The sequence below is a fragment of the Hyla sarda genome, chromosome 5 (genome assembly GCF_029499605.1).
Source record: "Hyla sarda isolate aHylSar1 chromosome 5, aHylSar1.hap1, whole genome shotgun sequence".
NCBI lineage: Eukaryota > Metazoa > Chordata > Amphibia > Anura > Hylidae > Hyla > Hyla sarda.
The window spans coordinates 278,862,211-278,883,623 of record NC_079193.1 but is presented as its reverse complement, the minus strand read 5'-3'; the positions used below and the strand labels follow the sequence as shown (position 1 = coordinate 278,883,623).

The 21,413-nt window shown below is 43.9% G+C and overlaps 1 protein-coding gene across 1 annotated transcript in view; it reads right to left on the bottom strand.

Moving 5' to 3' along the window:
* Positions 1-21,413, bottom strand: part of LOC130274572 (meprin A subunit beta-like) — a 46,375-nt gene that overhangs the window by 6,906 nt on the left and 18,056 nt on the right. The window contains exons 9-15 of the mRNA XM_056523007.1: positions 17,514-17,692; positions 17,067-17,285; positions 13,573-13,725; positions 12,957-13,172; positions 12,111-12,566; positions 10,424-10,600; positions 3,394-3,688 (exon numbers count right to left, since the gene is read on the bottom strand). Of these exons, the coding sequence (XP_056378982.1) occupies positions 3,394-3,688; positions 10,424-10,600; positions 12,111-12,566; positions 12,957-13,172; positions 13,573-13,725; positions 17,067-17,285; positions 17,514-17,692 (1,695 nt within the window). The remainder of the gene's footprint in view (positions 1-3,393; positions 3,689-10,423; positions 10,601-12,110; positions 12,567-12,956; positions 13,173-13,572; positions 13,726-17,066; positions 17,286-17,513; positions 17,693-21,413) is intronic.

The window sequence follows — 21,413 nt, the reverse complement described above, 5'->3', positions numbered from 1 at the left end:
CCCTACAACGCTTTTGAGGCATGCTCCTGATGAGGTGTAGGATGGTCTCTGAGGGATGCCCTCCCAGACCTGGACTTGAGCATCCGTCAACTCCTGGACAGTCTGTGGTGCAATGTGGTGTTGGATGGAGCGAGACATGATGTCCCAAATGTGCTCAATCGGATTCAGGTCTGGAGAATGGGCGGGCCAGTCAATAGCATCAATGCCTTCCTCTTGCAGGAACTGCTGACACACTCCAGCCACATGAGGTCTAGCATTGTCTTGCATTAGGAGGTACCCGAGACCACCAGCATATGGTCTCACAAGGGGTCCGAGGATCTCATCTTGGTACCTAATGGCAGTCAGGCTACCTCTGGCAAGCACATGGAGGGCTGTGTGGCCACCCAAAGAAATGCCACCCCACACCATTACTGACCCACCGCCAAACCGGTCATGCTGGAGGATGTTGCAGGCAGCAGAATGTTCTCCACGGCGTCTCCATATTATGTCACGTCTGTCACATGTGCTTAGTGTGAACCTGCTTTCATCTGTGAAGAGCATAGGGCGCCAGTGGCAAATTTGCCAATCTTGGTGTTCTCTGGCAAATGCCAAATGTCCTGCACGGGGTTGGGCTGTAAGTACAACCCCCACCTGTGGACATTGGGCCCTCATACCACCCTCATGGAGTCTGGTTCTGACCATTTGAGTGGACACATCCACATTTGTGGCCTGCTGGAGGTCATTTTGCAGAGCTCTGGCAGTGCCTCTCCTGCTCCTCCTTGCACAAAGGCGGATGTAGCGGTCCTGCTGCGGGGTTGTTGCCCTTCTACGGCCTTCTCCACATCTCCTGATGTACTGGCCTGTCTCCTGGTAGCGCCTCCATGCTCTGGACACTACGCTGACAGACACAGCAAACCACCTTCCCACAGCTTGCATTGATGTGACATTCTGGATGAGCTGCACAACCTGAGCCACTTGTGCATGTTGTAGACTCTGTCTCAAGCTACCACTAGAGTGAAACCACCACCAGCATTCAAAAGTGACCAAAACATCAGCCAGGAAGTATAGGAACTGAGAAGTGGTCTGTGGTCACCAACTCCAGAACCACTCCCTTATTTGGGGTGTCTTGCTAATTGCCTATGATTTCCACCTGTTGTCTGTTCCATTAGCACAACAGCATGTGAAACTGATTGTCAATCAGTGTTGCTTCCAGAGTGGACAGTGTGATTTCACAGAAGTGGGATTGACTTGGAGTTACATTGTGTTGTTTAAGTGTTCCCTTAATTTTTTTTTTTTGAGCAGTATATTTCCACAATTTATCGGATCCTGCAAATTAGATCTATCCTCAGCTGGGACTATAGTCTGAGTTTGGAAGTAACCACCTTTTTGGAGGTGCTACCCAGTCCTTAGACTTTTCCTACTTAATCAGATATTGTGTCTTAAAATGCTTACTCATCACAGACACATTCTTAGGGTTCTTCCACTCAATCTCATCCACTTTAACCATTTAGTAGCCTAGGATGAGTATACTCAGCAGCTGAGGACTGTCACTAATAGCTTGCCCAGAGAGCAGTAGCCAGTGCCACCTATTTTAACTATTTAGATGCCACTGTTTAAACAGTAAGGCCACATCTCATTGGTAATGAGAATCTGGAAAAACAAGAGGGCAGAGTTCCTCATAGGGCAGTACCATTAGTTACAAAGCAAAATAGACTGTGAGACCCCACAGGGTTTGCACAGTCTGCTCACCTTTCTTGGTTGTGCGCCGGACACAACCACAGTGACAGCGCTGACAGATGTGGTGCAGATTTCCTGGGATCGGTACGGTTATACACTCAGAGTAGTATGCAGTAGGTAGAAAGAAGATGCGAAGACTATGCTATGTCTATATCTGATGAAGAGGCTAGTGCCTCAAAACGCGTTGTTTTATTAAAGGGAACTTGCAATCACTTTATTGCTGCCCAAACCGCAGGCAACATGAAGCACTGACAGGGTCCCTCTTTACAATGATGCATAATTTACTCTGAAGTACTGAAGGAATCCTAGTTATACAGTCAACCGAGAACAGGACCCTGAGTCATTGGATTGATCCCCAGATCTCCGGCCTCGATTTGTGAAGTTCTCCCCAAATAAGCAGAGCTCTATGAATTTGGCTTTATAACTATCATTTTTCTGAAACCTTCTACAATGATGGATTCTTGCTCTCGCTCACTCTCTCTCTCTCTCTCGCGTTGAAGTGGTTAGCTAACGATAGACATTAGTGTATACAATTTTTTCTTTACTTGACTGACCAAACAATACTATATGCTATACCATGATTGAATGAGAAAAATCTCTGTGAGGACATTGCCCCTGAATTCAGAGCGCTGGCAGACCATTCGCTAGGACCACTCAGGATCCCACCACCTTATATGGCACTGCATTCCGTGCGGAGTCCGCAGAAAGAATGGACCTGTCTATTCTTACTGCGGACACCGGAATTTGAATTTCCACATCAGCTTTTTCCAATGGGACTCTGCGCGGAATCTCCAAGTGGAATTCCGAATTAGAATTCCACACGGAAATTATGCTGTGTGAACATAGCCTTAAAGGGTATTCCGGTGGAAGTTAAACAGACTTGTAAATGACTTCTATTTAAAAATATTAATCCTTCCAGTACTTATCAGCTGCTGTATTGCTGCACAGGAACTTCTTTTCTTTTTGAATTTTTTTTCTGTTTGACCACAGTGCTCTCTGCTGACACCTCTGTCCATGTCAGGAACTGTCCAGAGCAGGATAGTTTTACTATGGGGATTTGCTTCTGCCCTGGACTCACGGATAAGTACTGGAATTATAATTTTTAAATAGAAGTAATTTACCAATGTGCTTAACTTTCTGGGACCAGTACTCCACCACAGTACTCTTTTAAGTCTGGTTCCAAATCCTGTTTTGGAGATTCGCTGTCCAGAATATTTTTTTTTTTCTTACAGGATATTTTTATTACTAAACTTCTCATTAGTCAAGGTATTTACCTGTTCCCTGCTGGTTTGGGATAAATAAGGGGTTAAAGGGGGTAGTCCCATGCGCCAGCATTCTGAACAAAATGTTTAGAATGCTGGGGCATGGAAATACCCCTTTAATACCTGGTGTCCAGTGTTTTATACACCTCCTCACCCTCCTGTAATGTTCAGAGACAAGGAAGACTGAGAGGTTCATTGAGCAGCCGCACTGCTCTGTAAGTAATAGGGACTTTGTACAAGTCCCCTTTCCAGTTATAAGACTGGCATATGAGCAGATGTACCCCTTGCTTGTCCCTGGAACAAGCTCCAATATTCATTAATTATCTGGTAGGCCTTAGTATAAAAGCACTGCAACGCATTTTAACATAACCTGCTAACATTAATACATGCAGAAAATGCTATAGTATAGTTGTACCTGCAAACTGGCTGATCACCTTCCGAAACACAGACACCATCATTTTTACATTCATAGCCAGCACAGGCTCCTGGCTTAACTGATCCAGATGTTTGAGGTGTTGTTGTTCCTCTACCCGCTGTTGTTGTCATTGGTTTCAGTGTAGTTGTTGTTGATCTTGTACCTGCTGTTGTTGTCATTGGTTTCCGTGTAGTTGTTGTTGTTCCTGTACCTGCTGTTGTTGTGGATTGTGTTGTAGTTATTGGTTGAGTTGTGGATGGAGGTATTGGCTGAGTGGTATTTAGATATGTAACATCTAGGAAAATATGAAAGACAGACGAACATCAGTAGCAATTCATTTGTGCATATCATTTTACCAAGTAAAATTGATGTCAGTATCCTTTATTTCATGTAAAATATGCTTTAGTTGTTATCTGATTTTTAATACTTTTGTAAAATTAAGATTAACTAGTCACGTACATAGTTGTGCTTGAAATAAAAAAAAAATTAATTTCAGTATATGCACATACATTAGAAGGAGGGAGGGAGTGAGGGAGAGTGGGCTGACACTATAACTGTTGAGGTGGGAAAACAGGCGGGCAATGACGTGGTGTGTCGAGTCTGGCGCTCTAGAAGCCACCAGTGTACAGCAGTAAACAGCAGCACCAGTAGTACAGTCTACACTACAGCAGCAGAAGTATCATTTAGAGGAGACAGGCCCTAGAAGGGTACTGCCAGGCTACATAGGCAGCAGTAAAACACCAGTTTCCTTTTGGTAGTGAGTGAGGAGCACAGTTGGGGCCATTATTAGTGAGTTGGGGACATTATAAATGAGTGGGGGCACAGCTAGGTCATTATTAGTGATTGGGAGCACAGTTGGGGACATTAGTGAGTGGGGGCACAGTGAAGGCCTTATTGGTGAGTGGAGGGAGCACAGTTGGGACATTATAAGTGAGATCATTACGGTATGGTATACTAATGGGGGCACCATATTATGCAAAGACAGGTTACAGTTGGGAGAAATCTACATGGCCATCTGAATCAGATGTAGATGAAAAGGGGAAATAAACAGCTCTGATCAGAGAAGACATAATCTGTAGTAACTGTATATAACGGCACTGTACTCACTGCAGATCTTGTATATAATTAGTATATGATCACTTTTTGGAGGTTTTATTTGTTATATTGGTCTTTTGGGTATTAACAGTTTATGGTGGTCATGGTGTGAAGGGATTATTTGGCCCTTGTATAGAGTTAATAGTTTTATGATAAAATAATATTCAGGGAGAGCATACAGATTAGGGAGTGTAATTACGCCTGTGTTTTACAAGTTGTTTTATAACAATACTGTATTCAATATTTTTATGTGGGGGACAGATTTCCAGAGTGAGGGACAACAGCTTAAATAAGTTTTCTGGACATTTTACATTGATTGCCTACCCACAGGATAGACTGTCAATGTCTGATAAGTAAGGTGCCCACATCTGGGACCAACTCCAATCAGCTGTTCAGCAGAGCAGCAGCTCCAGCATATACATAATGAATAGCCAGAAGCAGTTATAAACCCCCCACTATAAATCACATTTCTCCCCCGTAATCTTAACTCGCCGCCACACATTTCCTCACGTGGCTGCCGTTCATCTCCCCCCCCCCCTCATCTCTCCCCTGCGCCGCCGTTCATCTCCCCCCACCGCTCATCTCACCCTGCCTCCGCTCTAGCCCTAGCGCTGCTGCCGCTGTACATCTCGCACTACCTGTTGCACGACTACAACACCCAGCATGTCCTTACAGTGAGGATATGCTGGGAGTTGTTGTTGTGGCTGGTGGTTGATGCAGGCTTGTGGTCGGGGCAGCGAAGCCATTCGTCACCTAGGAATATGAAAATAGACTGTAATATCTCCCCCGTAATCTTAACCCGCCACCGCTCATCTCTCCCCCACCGCCGCTCATATCTTCCCACCCACCACCACTGCTCATCTCCCCCCCACCGCCGTTCATCTCACCCTGCCACCGCCACTCATCTCACCCTGCCACCACTGCTTTTCTTGCCCCAGCACTGCTGCCACTGTACATCTCGCACCCGCACTACCTGTTGCAAGACTACAACTCCCAGCATGTCATTACAGTGAGGACATATTGGGAGTTGTAGTTGTGGTGGGTAGTTGATGGAGGCCGGCACCCAGAAATATGAAAATACACAGTAATTTCATATTTCCCGGGTGGTGCCGTGAATGGCAGTTGGTCTTGGCTAATCACGGCATCGCCCGGGAAATATGAAATTACAGTGTAGTTTCATATTTCTGGGAGCCCTCCACTGTCCCGGCCACCGGCCTGCATCAACCACCCGCAACAACTACAACTCCCATCATGTCCTCACTGTAAGGACATGCTGGTAGTTTTAGTCTTGCAAGAGGTAGTTCTGGTGCGAGGTGAGCAGCCGTGGGGGGGAAATGAGCGGCGGCAGGGTGAGATGTGCGGAGGTGGAGGGGGAGATGAGCGGCAGGGGCAGTTTAAGATTACAGAGGAGGGGGAGACGAGGGGCCGGGGGCAGCAGAGGGCTCCTAGAAATATGAAACTACACTGTAGTCTCATATGTGGTATGGGGGTGTGATGCAAAGGGAAGATGGAATTACCCTAGGGGCAGATGGCATAAACCCCTTGTATTCATAATGCCAGGGCGGGGTATCCTCAATACCATCCGAAGGTATACCGCTGGATCCTGGGTTAGGCACTGGGGCAATAATGACTCCGACGCCACGTTATGGATAACTGTAGCTTTACTGAGGTTAGACAGGTGGAAAAGTCTATACAGTTCAGCCAGGCCTACGGAAGTGACCAGTGACGCAGAGACCTTAAGGGTTTTCTGGGACTTGTAGTAGATGACTGTGACTGACTTGACTTGACTTGTGACTGATGACTGACAAGACTGTGACTGTGGCTTTCTTACAGGTTTGTAGCTTGTGGCTGCAGACTGAACTTGAGGCCTCCTATGACTGGATACACACATAGACACGACTTGACTGCACCTCAGCAGGAAGCGAGAGAGAGAGAGCAGAGGCTCCAAAAAGGGCTTTTATGGGGGAGGCTCTGGGGGGGATCCAGTTGGTCACCCTTAAGTCACCTGGTCACTGATACCTCCTGGGTAACAATCACATGACAACTCACATGGTAAACAGTCTTAAAGTGACAACGCCTTCTTCACACAATACACAGCATAATATATAATAAACATATTTACATGGGGGGACACTGAAAGGAGGCTGCTTGACAGGGCAGCAAGGGTAAGGGGTAACATCTCCCATACGGGGCCACCACACAAATTTCCCTGGCAGCGTTGTGATTGGCCGAGACCAACCTGCCAATCACGGCACCTGCCGGTAAATATGAAATTACAGTGTAGTTTCATATTTCTGCGAGCCGGCCAACTGCTGCCCCGGCCACCGGCCTGTTATCAACCACCCTCCCAAGAGTTGCAACTACAAATCCCAGCATGTCCTCACTGTAAGGGCATGCTAGGAGTTGTAGTCTGGCAACAGCTAGTGGGCTGGTGGTAGATGCGGCTGGCATTATAACACCTATGTACCTCCAGCTGTTTCTAAACTACAACTCCCGTCATGGAAGTTGTGGTTTAGAAACAGAGTGTCTCCAGCTGTTGCTAAACTACAACTCCCATCATGGTAGCTGTAGTTTAGCAACAGCTGGAGTCTCACTGTTCCTAAACAGGAACTGTTGCTAAACTTCAACTCGCATCATGGGAGTTGTAGTTTAGGAACAGTGAGACTCCAGATGTTGCCAGATGTTAAACTAGAGGCTCACTGTTGATAAAATAAAATACCAATCATTCCAAGACAGCCAGCTGGAGGCTCCCTGTTTGGAAACACTGCTTTATGGGCGTTCTCCCCAGGGGAGAGCACTATAAATGTACTAGCATATTTTTGTGTTTTTTTTCTTATCATTTCAGATCCGTTTATGCAGAGGACTACTTCGGATTCGGAGGACTACAACGATGACCCACGTTTTTTTTTATTTTTTAAATATTAATAAAATAGTTAACGAGGGCTTGTGGGGGAGTGTTTTTTGGAATAAAAGTCTTTTAAACGTGTTGTGTTTTAAAAAAAATTTACTTTACAGGTTTACTAGTGAAGCCGTCTAATAGACTGAATCCATTACTAAGACAGGGCTTAGAGTTAGCCTCAAAGACAGCTAGCCCTAACCCCCAATTATTCCCCCGGGAAGAGCCAGTACCAACAGGCCCAGAGTATCAAAATGGCGCTCCTGGGCCTAGGTGGTAACAGGCTGGTGTTATTTAGTCTGTGGAGGGCCAGTAACAATGGTCCTCGCCCACCCTGGTAACATCAGGCTGTTGCTGCTTGGTTGGCATCTGGCTGAGAATGAAAATATGGGGAATCCCCACATGTTTTTTTTTTTTTTTAATTATTATTATTTAATTATTTCCAAAAAACTTGTGTGGTTTCCCATATTTTCATTCTCAGCCAGATACCAATCAAGCAGCAACAGCCCGACATTACCAGGGTGGGCGAGGACCATTGTTACTGGCCCTTCCCAGCCTAAATAACCCCAGCCTGTTACCACCTAGGCCCAGAAGTGCCATTTTACGCCTCTTCCCGACACTCCTGGAGCGGTGGGTACTGGGGTAATAATTGGGGGTTAGCGCTAGCTGTTTTTGAGGCTAACGCTAAGCCCTGGTAAAGAATTCTGTCTATAAGACAGCTTCCACTACTAAGAAAGTAAAGTAAATGAAATTAAAAAAAACATCATGTTTAAAAAAATATATATATAAAAAAATAAAACTCCTCCTACAGGCCCTCTTTAAGCATTTTATTCATGAAAAAACACTGATCATCTATGTAGTCCACTGAAGACAAAGAAGTCCTATGCATACATGGATCTGAAATTAGAAGAAGAAAACCCCCCAAAAAACTGTTTAGTACATTAACGCTGGAATTCCACTGAAGATTTTTTTGCAAAAACGCTTTAAAAAAACCAAAATTTTCCTGCACAGCCTTTTTATCAGCAAAAAAATGCAGCCTCCAGATGTTAGCTGCAAGTCAATAGTAAACAGCAAAATGCCAGATCCACCTGGCGTTTTTCAGTTTGGCGTGGTTTTTTTTTTTTTTTTTTTTATCCTTTTGGCATTTTTCAGCAATTTTGGGCTCAGAGGCTGGTTTTCCAAAATGCCCGACAAAGTCTAGTTTGGCGTTTTTTGCACAGAAATCGTGTTGTTTTCCTTCCATAGAAGTCTATGGGAGAGCAAAAACGCCATGTTGGTTTTTATTCTTTTTTTGGACCAAAAAAGTGATGGAGATACCTTTTTTAATAAAATTTCATAGGGTATCATTAACCTCTTAAGGATTCAGGGCGTACCTGTATGCCGTGACCCCGCATCACACCAAGTCGGTCCCGGCTGCTATTCATAGCCGTGACCCTGGGCTAACAGCGCACGGCACCGATTGTTGTGTCGCGCGCTATTAACCCTTCAGACGCGGCGGTCATAGTTGACCGCTGCGTCTGAAAGTGAAGGTAAACGCTTCCCGGCAGCTCAGTCGGGCTGATCGGGACATCACGATAAAATCGCGATGTCCCGATCAGCTAGGACGTGAGCGGAGGTCCCCTTACCTTGCTCCGTCACGTCCGATCTGGGTTTGATTGCTCCAAGCCTGAGCTACAGGCTTGAGCAATCGACTCCCTTTCTCGCTGCCGGGCTATGGCTTTGCAGGGATCAGGGTAAAAGATCAGTGGCTCACTTAACCCCTTGCTGAGCTGTGCGTTATGCGCAAGCCCAGCAAGAAAAGAGTTAACTTACACTGCTGGACAGTGTAGGTTAACCCTTTGGGTGGTATACAGTATATACAGCTATCTATAGATAGCTGTATATAGTGTATACAGAAGATGAAGAAATCCCCTTCCTCCCTCCAGTCCTGGCTGGGTCTGTGTAGCTCCGCCCCCTAGTGATGACATCATTAGGGGGCGGAGCTTCAGATGGGAGCCAGGCTGGTTAGTCTAAGGCTCTGTTCACATTGTCCATTTTGTATAATGTGAACAGACCCTTCTGGCAGTGTCTACTGTTTTTTTTTTCCTTTTAATAAAATTGTTAAATTATTTTATTTTAAAAAACACTCCCCCCACAGCCCTCGTTAACCATGTGTTGTGGGTTTTTTTTTTAATGGAATTTTCAGGCTTGGTAGATGAAGCCAGTCTTATTGACAGAATCCATTACTAAGCCAGGGCTTAGAGTTAGCCCCAAAATCAGCTAGCGCTAACCCCCAATTATTACCCTGGTACCACAGGGGTGCCGGGAAGAGCTGGTACCAGCAGGCCCGGAGCTTCAAAAATGGCGCTCCTAGGCAGTAACAGGCTGGCGTTATTTAGGCTGGGGAGGGCCAGTAACAATGGTCCTCGCCCACCCTGGTAACGTCAGGCTGTTGTTGTTTGGTTGGTAATGTGCTGAGAATGAAAATACGGGGAACCCTATGTGTTTTTTAAAAATTTTAAATCTGAAGTTATTTATTGGTTTTTGCTTATGTGTGCCATAAAAATTGCATTCTAAAGTAATTTCATTGTTTTTTGCTTATGTAAGCCAAATGTATCAACTTCCTGTGATAGTATAATAAATACGTCATACATAAGCAAAACCAAAGCAAGAAAAAAATGCCTACAGAACTCGTTTACCAAAGCAAACAATGATAAATGTCCCCGATAGTCCTTACTAAAATCTATATTGGAATAAAGGACATTTCTTTAAACAATGTGTGCACTGATGGACCTTTTTCTATAGGCTATCATTGGGCACACTATGACATAAAAATGTGGTCGATTTTATGGCAGTATTTTTCTTTTGATTTTAGGATGTGTGAAAGCAGCCTCAATGTAAAGTGAATTCCTTGAAGAAACTGCAACACGGTGCATAGCTTGCAACATATGCAGATTTTTCTGTGGAATTGCCTTGGATTTGTAGCAAGAAATGATGAAATATAAGGTCAGTACATTTGTGGCTGGTATACGTTCACATGTGGTGTCTTGTTCTACTCACCCTCAACTGATAACAACAGGAATGCATCCCCGCCTTTAATAAAATCTCTGCTCAGAACTCTGTCATGTGTGATGTACGCTGAGGTTCCTAATCCTGGTCCACGGAAATATTGTGTTCCATTAGGAAAGTTAGCAGGAGACCCAACAAGCTCAGGTTTATCCCAGAAATATTTATCACCTGGAATGAAAAATACATGTTAGACGTTTTTTTCCCCATCTTACAGCAATCTCTTTATTTAAAAAGGTAAGTATGTATTTTTAAAGGGTAGGGTCCCACATTGTGGCTGCTACATGCGAACAAATTTACATGTGGTGGCCAATGGCTGCACAATTCTGCCAGTAATACTGCATGTAGGTGTGGAAAGGTGTGCTTTCCACACATATAAGTGAGGTTACTAGTGTAAATACAGTTGCCAATATACTATAGGAAGAATCCAATTACATGCTCTCTACTATGATGGGCCTACACATGTTGGCTTACAGTGGTGCAGATACTTGTACTTTACTCACAGGCTTTGTGCCACAATACTCATAACATGTTGAGCCATACAACAGAAACTCTGACCATAGGTCACTGAAGAGATTAGTGTAGGCAGAGGGGTCATTGCTTAGCTTCCTCCTCCTCTGGCTAATAGATACTCCTTTTTGGAGCTTGAAGCAGGATACAGGAAATCAATACCCTAACAGCGTGGACTGAGGATCTTTTGGGTAAAATCCTCCAAACTACTAACAGTGTTGTGATCACTGCACACAAGACCCAGATCTGTCTTAGGTTAAATGGAACTTGCAACTGGGACACAAACTTGATCTGGATCTAGGAGAAGCACTCTAAACGGTTATTTGGAGTCCAGCCTTCTAGGGAGAGGGGGTTGGACTAGGATCTCCTCACACAGCCCTTCTGGAAACTTCTGCATTTAAAGGGGTACTCCGGTGAAAAACTTTTTTTAAAATCAACTGGTGCCAGTAATGTAAACAGATTTGTAAATTACTTCTATTAAAAAATCTTAATCCTTCTTGTACTTACAGCGGAAATTCTTTTCTTTTTGAAACACAGAGCTGTCTGCTGACATCATGAGCACAGTGCTCTCTGCTGACATCTCTGTCCATTTTAGGAATTGTCCAGAGCAGCATATGTTTGCTATGGGGATTTCTTTTTACCCTGGACAGTTCCTAAAATGGACAGATATGTCAGCAGAGAGCACTGTGCTCATGATGTCAGCAGACAGCTCTGTGTTTCAAACGGAAAAGAATTTCCACTGTAGTCTTAAGCAGCTAATAAGTACAGGAAGGATTAAGATTTTTTAATAGAAGTAATTTACAAATCTGTTAACTTTCTGGCACAAGTTGATTTAAAAAAAAAAGTTTTTCACCGGAGTACCCCTTTAATCTGACTAGAGAGTATGCCATTTGAACAATTAATCACTCATCTGATACAGCAATGGGAGGGGGCGTAACTGTTGACCTCTCAAGGTCGACGCTACACGCATTAGCGCTCTCAATGAGCGCTAGTGCGGGGGCCCCATTCAGGAGATCGTGGGGGTCCCAGTGGATCAAACACTTATCCCCTATCCTGTGGATAGGGGATAAGTGTTAAAACCCTGCAGTTGTCCTTTAAACTTTGTAGTTATCACTTTCGAATAATATACATTCAGATGTAAACATGAAATGTATCTTTTAGAAGAACTCACCTGTCATGCGATATGGATCTGTTGTAATGCTCCTCAGGTTTGACATGCGCTTTCGAATATCTGGGTTTTGATCCATAAGAGTCATCACTGCCTGTCGGAGAGAACATGGCCATTGTAGCCTGTTGTCATTTTCTCCAGAGATTAGATGGAAATAGATTGCTAGGTCATAAAGCTTTTCTCCTGAACTGTTGGCTTGAAGTTGTACTTGAAAAGCATAACCATCATTGGAATAGAAGCGTGGGCTGAATAGGACTTTATTTTCATTGTTCAGCTGGTTAGTGAAGTTTCTGATGTGCCAGATATGATGTGGGCACTTTGCCTCTGATACATTGATGTCGTCAACTGAAATTCCTCCATTGGAGTTTCCATTGCCTTTGACTCCTTCAAAGACTATACGGAACTTGTTCTTGGTGTTTAAAGAGACATGCCACAGCTGCCAGTATTCTGCTGGCTGGCCTGGAAAACAATAATAATTCATTAAATAATTCTAGCAATAATTCTCAGCCTGTAGCGATGTAGAATCCAAATTGGTTGGAGCCATAATATACATTAGGACACCTGTAGGGCTACACTGTAAATTCATATGACTCCAATTTTACAAGGAGGAATATGGAAGTTTTTTCAGACAGATACAACACTGACAAGAAAAAAATTCAGCTTATTGCCGGCCGCAGTGGTGTTCCGCCTCGTACGGTGATACACTGAGCGCAGTGTCATGTAAGGAGCCTGGGCCCCGCTTTCTCCCTGCTTCTCGGGCCCTGTGTCTTTAAACTTTTTTTTGTAATCTTACAATTGTTTTCTCATTTTAACACAACAATGGAAAGGCAGTTGTTGAAGGTCACTAACCATTGACAGTGGAGATGAAGCTCAATGTGCCATTTGGAAAGTCTTCAGTGTATTCCCGGATCCAGATGTTGAGTTTGTCACTTTCATGGCCATTGTGGTAATAAAAGAATTCCAGGCATTGAAATCCTCTTTTTGGGTAATAAAGTCGACTTTCAAGCAATGCATTAGCCCCAACATTCAGTGTTCTTGTGTTAAAGTGCATAAAATAGCCACTATCTATGGGAAAGGGGTTGAAAACATTCACTTGTAAGAATATCAGATATTTTATTTCTTGGACAAGGTGTTTTAAAACAAGATTGGATGAGAATGTTTTTTCTAATACAGAACTCTAAATTCCCTGCACAGAGCTGAAGAGAAAACTGTTCTGCCTGCCTGCGGCCACCCTTGGGCTATGTTCACACAGTGTAATGTGCACATGGCAATTTTCCGTGTGGACATTTCACTGACAGTGGACAGAGATAACTCTGTTGGCACCGTTCGAGATGAGCCCTATGTATATAATTGTGTAGTTCAAGCACTGCTATATAACAAGGGTCGTGAGTTCATATCATTTAAGCAAGACATAAAGTCAAATATAGCAGCAATAAATCGCTTAAGCAGATAAGAAGTTGCTTACCTTTACATTCCCCCATGTTACTGTGATCAGTGCTGGGGCCATTAGTTGCTTGAAGAACATGGTGCCAATCTTCACTATCTCCTGTACCTTGTATCATTCCACAGATGTTGTTATATTCAAAATCACATGTGTCCAAGAAACTGATGAATGTAGCTAAACAAGAAAAGTGCAATAAAGTTAGTGCTGTGTCAGGTCAGTCAAAAAATTTAAGTTAGTGGCTATCTAACACAGTAATTCTTGTAGTATACAGCTGTCCTTTTAAATGTAACATTCTTAAAGGGGAACTCTGCCCCTAGACATCTTTTCCCCTATCCAAAGGATAGGGGATACGATGTCAGATCGCTGGGGTCCGGCTGCTGGGGACCCCGGGGATCGCTGCTGCAGCACCCCGCTATCATTACTGCGCAGTGCGAGATCGCTCTGCACGTAATGACGGGTAATACAAGGGCCGGAGCATTGTTACGCCACGGCTCCGCCCCTCGTGACGTCCCGGCCCGCCCCCGTCAATACAAGTCTATGGGAGGCGTGGTGGTCGTCACGCCCCCTGCCATAGACTTGCATTAAGGGGACGGGCCGTGATGTCATGAGGGGCGGAGCCATGACATCACGCTGCTCCGGCCCCTGTATCGCCTGTCATTACGCACAGAGCGAACTCACAGAGCGGCGATCCCCGGGGTCCCCAGCAACGGGACCGCGGCGATCTAACATCTTATCCCCTATCCTTTGGATAGGGGATAAGATGCCAGGGGCGGAGTACCTCTTTAATTGAAATGGAAATAACTGGGCTTTTAAGACTACTGTCCTATCCTCAGAACAGACTGTCAATGTTAGATTGGTGGTGGTCTAGCTTTTGGCACCCCTACCAAACAGTTGTTTGGAGAAGCTGCTGTGGTTGAATAAGGAAAGGGGTACTCCGGTGGAAAACTATTGGTGCCAGAAAGTTAAACAGATTTGTAAAATACTTCTATTTAAAAATCTAAACCCTTCCAGTACTTATAAGCTGCTGTATACTACAGAGGAAATTATTTTCTTTTTGAATTTCTTTTCTGTCTGACCACAGTGCTCTCTGCTGACACCTCTGTCAATGTCAGGAACTGTCCAGAGCAGGATAGGTTTGCTATGGGGATTTGCTCCTGCTCTGGACAGTTCCTGATATAGACAGAGGTGTCAGCAGAGAGCACTGTGGTCAGACAGAGAAGAAATTCAAAAATAAAATAACTTCCTCTCTTGTATACAGCAGCTGATAAGTACTGGAAGAATTAAGATTTTTAAATAGAAGTAATTTACAAATCTAATAAATAGAATAACTGTGCAGCTCACAACCAGGTATCCGAGGTTTAATGTGGCTAATAGATCTATCCCCACCAATCAAAAATGATAAATAATCTAAAATAAAATATAGCCACACTTCAAGAATACCACCCTGCTGGGTACACAATGAAAGTAACTGGAAACATCTGTGATATTCTTGAGGTGTGGCTATATTTTATTTATTATTATTATTATTTTTTTATCAACTGGTGCCAGAAAGTTAAATAGATTTGTAAATTACTTCTATTAAAAAAATCTTAATCCTTCCAGTACTTATTTGCGTCTGTGTACTACAGAGGAAATTCTTTTTTTGGGGGATTTCTTTTCTGTCATGACCAAAGTGCTCTCTTCTGACACCTCTATCCATGTCAGGAACTGCTCTGGACAATTTTCTCTGTAGTATACAGCTTCTAATAAGTATTGGGAGGAATAAGAATTTTTAATAGAAGTAATGTACAAATCTGTTTAACTTTCTGGCACCAGTTGATTAAAAAAAAAAAAGTTTCCCACCGGTGTACCACTTTAAAGTCTAGGGCTACTGCATTGATATTGCATGAGCAGTGAGGTTTAGTGGTGTCTTTTTCTAGCCTAGAGTTTAGGGAAAGTTTAGGGACAGGACTTTAATTTGTTTATCACCTTTTGTTTCATTGCTGGCTGCCATCATTATTTTTGCGTTGTATTATCATTCAATTTATTTCCACTTAGAGTCATCTAAAGTTAAGCTGCCAATCTCACTCTTTTTACCATCCAGTATTTGTACATGTTTGTGTGGTCTGCCTTTTTTTTTTTGGCTCTATTGTAATACCTGTGGGTATCCAAGTTCTAAAAACCACAGTTAAGGACCCAGTTAAGGCAACTCTTATAGTTAAAGTCCAGTTCTGTCATCTAGCAACCAGTTGATGCTCTTACAGGTCTGCAGAAACAAGACTAACACCCTGACAGTGCTAAAAGTAGATACGGAAGCAATACAGTACTCCTTGTGCGAGCAGGGGGAGGAAGTTACCAGATAGATGGCTGGAAGTGTGAGAAGGATGGGGCTTGTGGGAAGTAACACAGGTCTGGGAGAGGCTCCTGTAAAAAACCTGAAACTAAGTACATACAACTGAATATTGTATGCCTGTTATCACTGTACAGTGGTCCCTCAACATATGATATTAATTGGTTCCAGGAGAACCATCATATGTTGAAACCATCATATGTCGAGTACATATGTCTATGTAAAAATAGTAATTGGTTCTGGGGCCTCGGAACCATTGTATGTTGAATACATATCTCTATGGGAAACTGCCAATTGGTTCTGGGATGACCATTGTATGTGGAGTGTATGGGGATTGTTTAACAAACCAGGGTGCCTCCAGTTGTTGCACAACTACAACTCCCAGCATGCATGTACAGCCATTGACTGTCTGGGCATGCTGGGAGTTATAGTTTTGCAACAGCTGGAGGCACACTGATAGGGAAACATTGATGTATGGGGTGTATAGTGTGTCTATGTATTGTATGTGATGTGTGACATCGCATACAGTACTGTACAGTTCTTTAAATACTTCAGGGGGGACAGAATGTCCTCCATTACCATCCTGCCAACTACAGCTCTATAGGAAAGGAAGGGGAGCAGCTCATTGGATGCCTGCAGCAAGATGCTGCAGGCTATTGGCTATGGCGGCACTGGGGGGCGGGGCTTACACAGAGCTCACAGTGGAAGCCTCTGTGAGTTAGCAGGACAGCATGTGAGTAACAGGAGGCAGAACGGGGCACACGGGGCACATTATACAACTATCTGTCATTTGCTGAAGTTGTCAGCGCTGTCAGATAGCTGTTTGTACGATGGCCCCGACACACAGCAGCATCATATGTCGAGGCTGCCTTGAACATACGATGGGCTCTGAGAGGCCATCATATGTTGAAATGATCATATGTCGGGGCCATCATAAGTCGAGGGATCACTGTATTTCTAGAAATATTTAGAAAAATATTTAGAAAATATTTGTTTGGTTTGAATTACATTGATCAGCTCTTTTGCCTTCTGCGTGGTTGTTAAAGAGAATATGAAATAATTAACATAAGAAATAGACGGAACAATGAATATTCCCATAAATGATGGGCTGTTGTGCCCGGTTTACTATTGTGTTCTATATTCTATTCTATTTATGAAGCCATACTTGTTAAGTCTAGAAACTTACTGCAGTTGTACAACTTATTAAGCTTTTCCAGATCGTAGTCACTGAAATCGATTCTTTGTCCAATCACATCACTAAAAGCTTCTATGCGAGTTACAATAGTTGGTTCGGTGCCAATCCGGAAGGCAGTCTTACTGTAGTGCATAACTGATGTGTAGTCATACGGGACATTTAAGGAATTGGACCGCGTGTCGTTATATTTATTGAAATTGCCTTGCGTTCCTGTAAAAATAAACCAATGATTATTTGTTAAACATGCTACCATAGTGTTATCACAGTTTAAAATGTATTTTAGGAATGAGCTTAGCTCATTATCACACCCCCCTAAAGGGGTAATGCAGTTAGGGCAAGTGCTAACATAGGTCTAGGATATGCCATCACTTTATAATAATGAAGGAGCCATAGCTCTCTATGGAGCACTGTCGCTCAATTGAGATGTGTTCTTCTTACCACTTTGAATCCTATCCCACTCTATAATGACATAATCGTCCCTGTCACTACGTGACTGCTCATGCCAGAATCCCAAAGAATGGAGGAACTCATGCTGAATTGTAGCCAGTCTGTCACAGTTTGCTCCAAGAGAAAGTTGCTGTTTTCCTCTCCGTAAATTTCCAATATATGACCAACATCTACAGGGTAAATAAACAAACTGTCTTTAGATCAATGCCCTTTGTTAATTTTGATGTAAACAAGTGAAAGCATTACTGTATGTAAAAATGTGAAATAAGCTTTTTATTCTCTATCCATAGGAACACAAGCTGATTGGTGGGGGTTAAACCGCTGGGACCCCCGCTGATCTCAAGAGCAGGGAAATAATTGATACTGATCCCCGATAATTGCCTGCATGGACCACCACTACATTCCCTCTTTATTTGTCGGTGTTTCCAGCAGTCAGACCCACACCAATCAGCTTGTTATCTCCTTTCCTATGGATAAGAGATAAGCTGAGATGGGAATACTTTTTTAAGGCTATGTTTACAGTAAAATCAGATGTCTTTGAACCATAAAAAATGCCTGATTTCTGGTTTAAACATTGTCTGTTTTTTTCCCCCCTCTAAGACTGTGTTACATTAAAGGGGTATTCCGGCCTTAGACATCTTATCCTCTATCCAAAGCGTGCAGCACCTGGCATTCTGTGATGTCCCGTCTCCGTCTCGGTAGTAGTGCCCAGTACAGAGATTGCGGCTAAGAAACCCCGACGATCAGACATTTTATTCCCTATCTTTTGGATAGGGGATAAGAGGTCTAAGGCCGAAATACTGTTAAGTCTATGGAAAAATGGTTTATAAAAATGGCTGTAATTTCAACATCTGTTAAATAATGAGAGCTGATTTTCAACCAATTTGTATTAACCCCTTCCCGACCTATGACATACCTGTACGTCATGGGTGGCAAGGTGTTCCCGACCCATGACATACAGGTACGTCATGGACATTACTGCCGCTACTCGCGGCATCCCGCAGCGCCCGGAAAGATGGTGGCTATCACTGATAGCCAGCCATCTTACCGTGCGACCACGGGGGGTTTCGTCCCCCACCCCCCCCAGCGATCGCTGCTATCAGCTGTTCAAATCTGACTAGCTGATAGCAGCGTTTCACTATCAGAATACTTAGCAGCGCGGTGTGTGAGTCCGGATCATGGGGATCGGGACACACACCGCTCTGCTAAGTGTCCCTGACCCGTCCCCCGGCATCACTTACCCGTCGGAGCGGTGTCCCGAGCGGTCCCGGCGTCCTCCGTGCGGTCCCGACGTCCTCCAGGCGGTCCCGGCGGCGCTGCGTCCCGGAGGTGAGTTTCCGGCAGCAGTGCAGCATCTTCATTGGCAGCAGTGAGATCGCCGTAAAGCGATCTCACTGCTGCCTCTGAGAGTTTCAAAACTGCAACTCCCAGCATGCCCAGACAGCCTTTGGCTTTCTGGGCATGCTGGGAGTTGTAGTTTTGCAACATCTGGAGGTCCACAGTTTGGAGACCACTGTATAATGGTCTCCAATCTGTGCTCTTCCAGATGTTGCAAAACTACAAATCTCAGCATGCTCAGTCTGTCCAGGCATGCTGGGAGTTGTAGTTCTCTAACATCTGGAAGAGCACAGATTGGAGACCATTATACAGTGGTCTCCAAACTGTGGACCTCCAGATGTTGCAAAACTACAACTCCCAGCATGCCCAGACTGCCCAAGCATGCTGGAAGTTGTAGTTCGGCAACATCTGATCCTTCAGATATTGCCGAACTACAACTTCCAGCATGCCTTGGCAGTCTGGGCATGCTGGGAGTTGCAGTTTTGCAACATCTGGAGGCACACTAGTTGGGAAACATTGTCCGTTTCCTACCTCAGTGCCTCCAGCTGTTGCAATTGTTGCAAAACTATAACTCCCAGCATGCACTGACAGACCATGCATGCTGGGAGTTGTAGTTTTGCAACAGCTGGAGGCACACTGGTTTGGAAACACTAAGTTTGGTTGCAAAACACTTGAAAGTTTATTACTTAACTTAGTGTTTCCAAACCAGTGTTCCTCCAGCTGTTGCAAAACTAAAACTCCCAGCATGCACGGACAGCCAAAGGGCATGCTCGGAGTTTGCAACAGCTGGATGTTTGCCCCCTCCCCCCAATGTGAATGTACAGGGTACACTCACATGGGCGGAGGTTTACAGTGAGTGCTGCAAGTTTGAGATGGCGCAAATTTTGCGCTGCAGCTCAAACTTCCAGCGGCAAACTTGCTGTGAACCTCTGCCCATGTGACTGTATCCTAAAAACACTACACTACACTGACACTAACCTAAAATAAAAAGTAAAAACACTACATATACACATACCCCTACACAGCCCCCCTCCCCCCAAAAAATGAAAAACGTCTGGTACGCTACTGTTTCCAAAACGGAGCCTCCAGCTGTTGCAAAATAATAACTCCCAGTATTGCCGGACAGCCATTGACTGTCCAGGCATGCTGGGAGTTTTGCAACAGCTGGAGACACCCTGTTTGGGAATCACTGGCGTAGAATACCCCTATGTCCACCCCTATGCAAATCCCTAATTCAGGCCTCAAATGCGCATGGCGCTCTCTCACTTTGGAGCCCTGTCGTATTTCAGGGCAACAGTTTTGGGACACATATGGGGTATCGCCATACTCGGGAGAAATTGCCTTACAAATTTTGGGGGGCTTTTTCTTCTTTAACCCCTTATGAAAAGGTGAAGTTGGGGTCTACACCAGCATGTTAGTGTAAAAAAATAAATTTTTTACACTGACATGCTGGTGTTGCCCTATACTTTTCATTTTCACAAGAGGTAAAAGGGAAAAAAGACCCTCTAAATTTGTAACACAATTTCTCCTGAGTACGGAGATACCCCATATGTGGGAGCAAAGTGCTCTGGGGGTGCACAACAAGGCCCAGAAGGGAGAGTGCACCATGTACATTTGAGGCGATTTGCACAGGGGTGGCTGATTGTTACAGCAGTTATGACAAACGCAAAACAATAAATATCCATATGTGACCCCATTTTGGAAACTACACCCCTCACAGAATGTAATAAGGGGTGCAGTGAGCATTTACACCCCACTGGTGTATGACAGATTTTTGGAACAGTGGTCTGTGAAAATGAAAAATAAAATTTTTGATTTGCACAGTCCACCGTTTCAAATATCTGTCAAACGCCAGTGGGGTGTAAATACTCACTGCACCCCTTATTACATTCCATGAGGGGTATAGTTTCCAAAATGGGGTCACATGTGGGGGGGTCCACTGTTCTGGCACCATAGGGGCTTCCTAAATGGGACATGCCCCCCAAAAACCCTTTCAGAAAAACTCACTCTCCAAAATCCCATTGTCGCTCCTTCCCTTCTGAGCCCTCTACTGCGCCCACCGAACATTTTACATACGCATATGAGGTATTTCCTTACTCGAGAGAAATTGGGTTACAAATTTTAGGGTGATTTCTCTCCTTTTACCCCTTGTAAAAATTAAAAAATTGGGTCTACAAGAAAATGCGAGTGTAAAAAATGAAGATTTAGAATTTTCTCCTTCACTTTGCTGCTATTCCTGTGAAACACCTAAAGGGTTAAAACACTTACTGAATGTCATTTTGAATACTTTGGGGGGTGCAGTTTTTATAATGGGGTCATTTATGGGGTATTTCTAATATGAAGATCCTTAAAATCCACTTCCAACCTGAACTGGGCCCTGAAAAATTACGATTTTGAAAATCTTGAGAAAAATTGGAAAATTGCTGCGGAACTTTGAAGCCCTCTGATGTCTTCCAAAAGTAAAAACTTGTCAATTTTTTAATGCAAACACAAAGTAGACATATTGTATATGTGAATCAATATGTAATTTATTTGGAATATCCATTTTCCTTT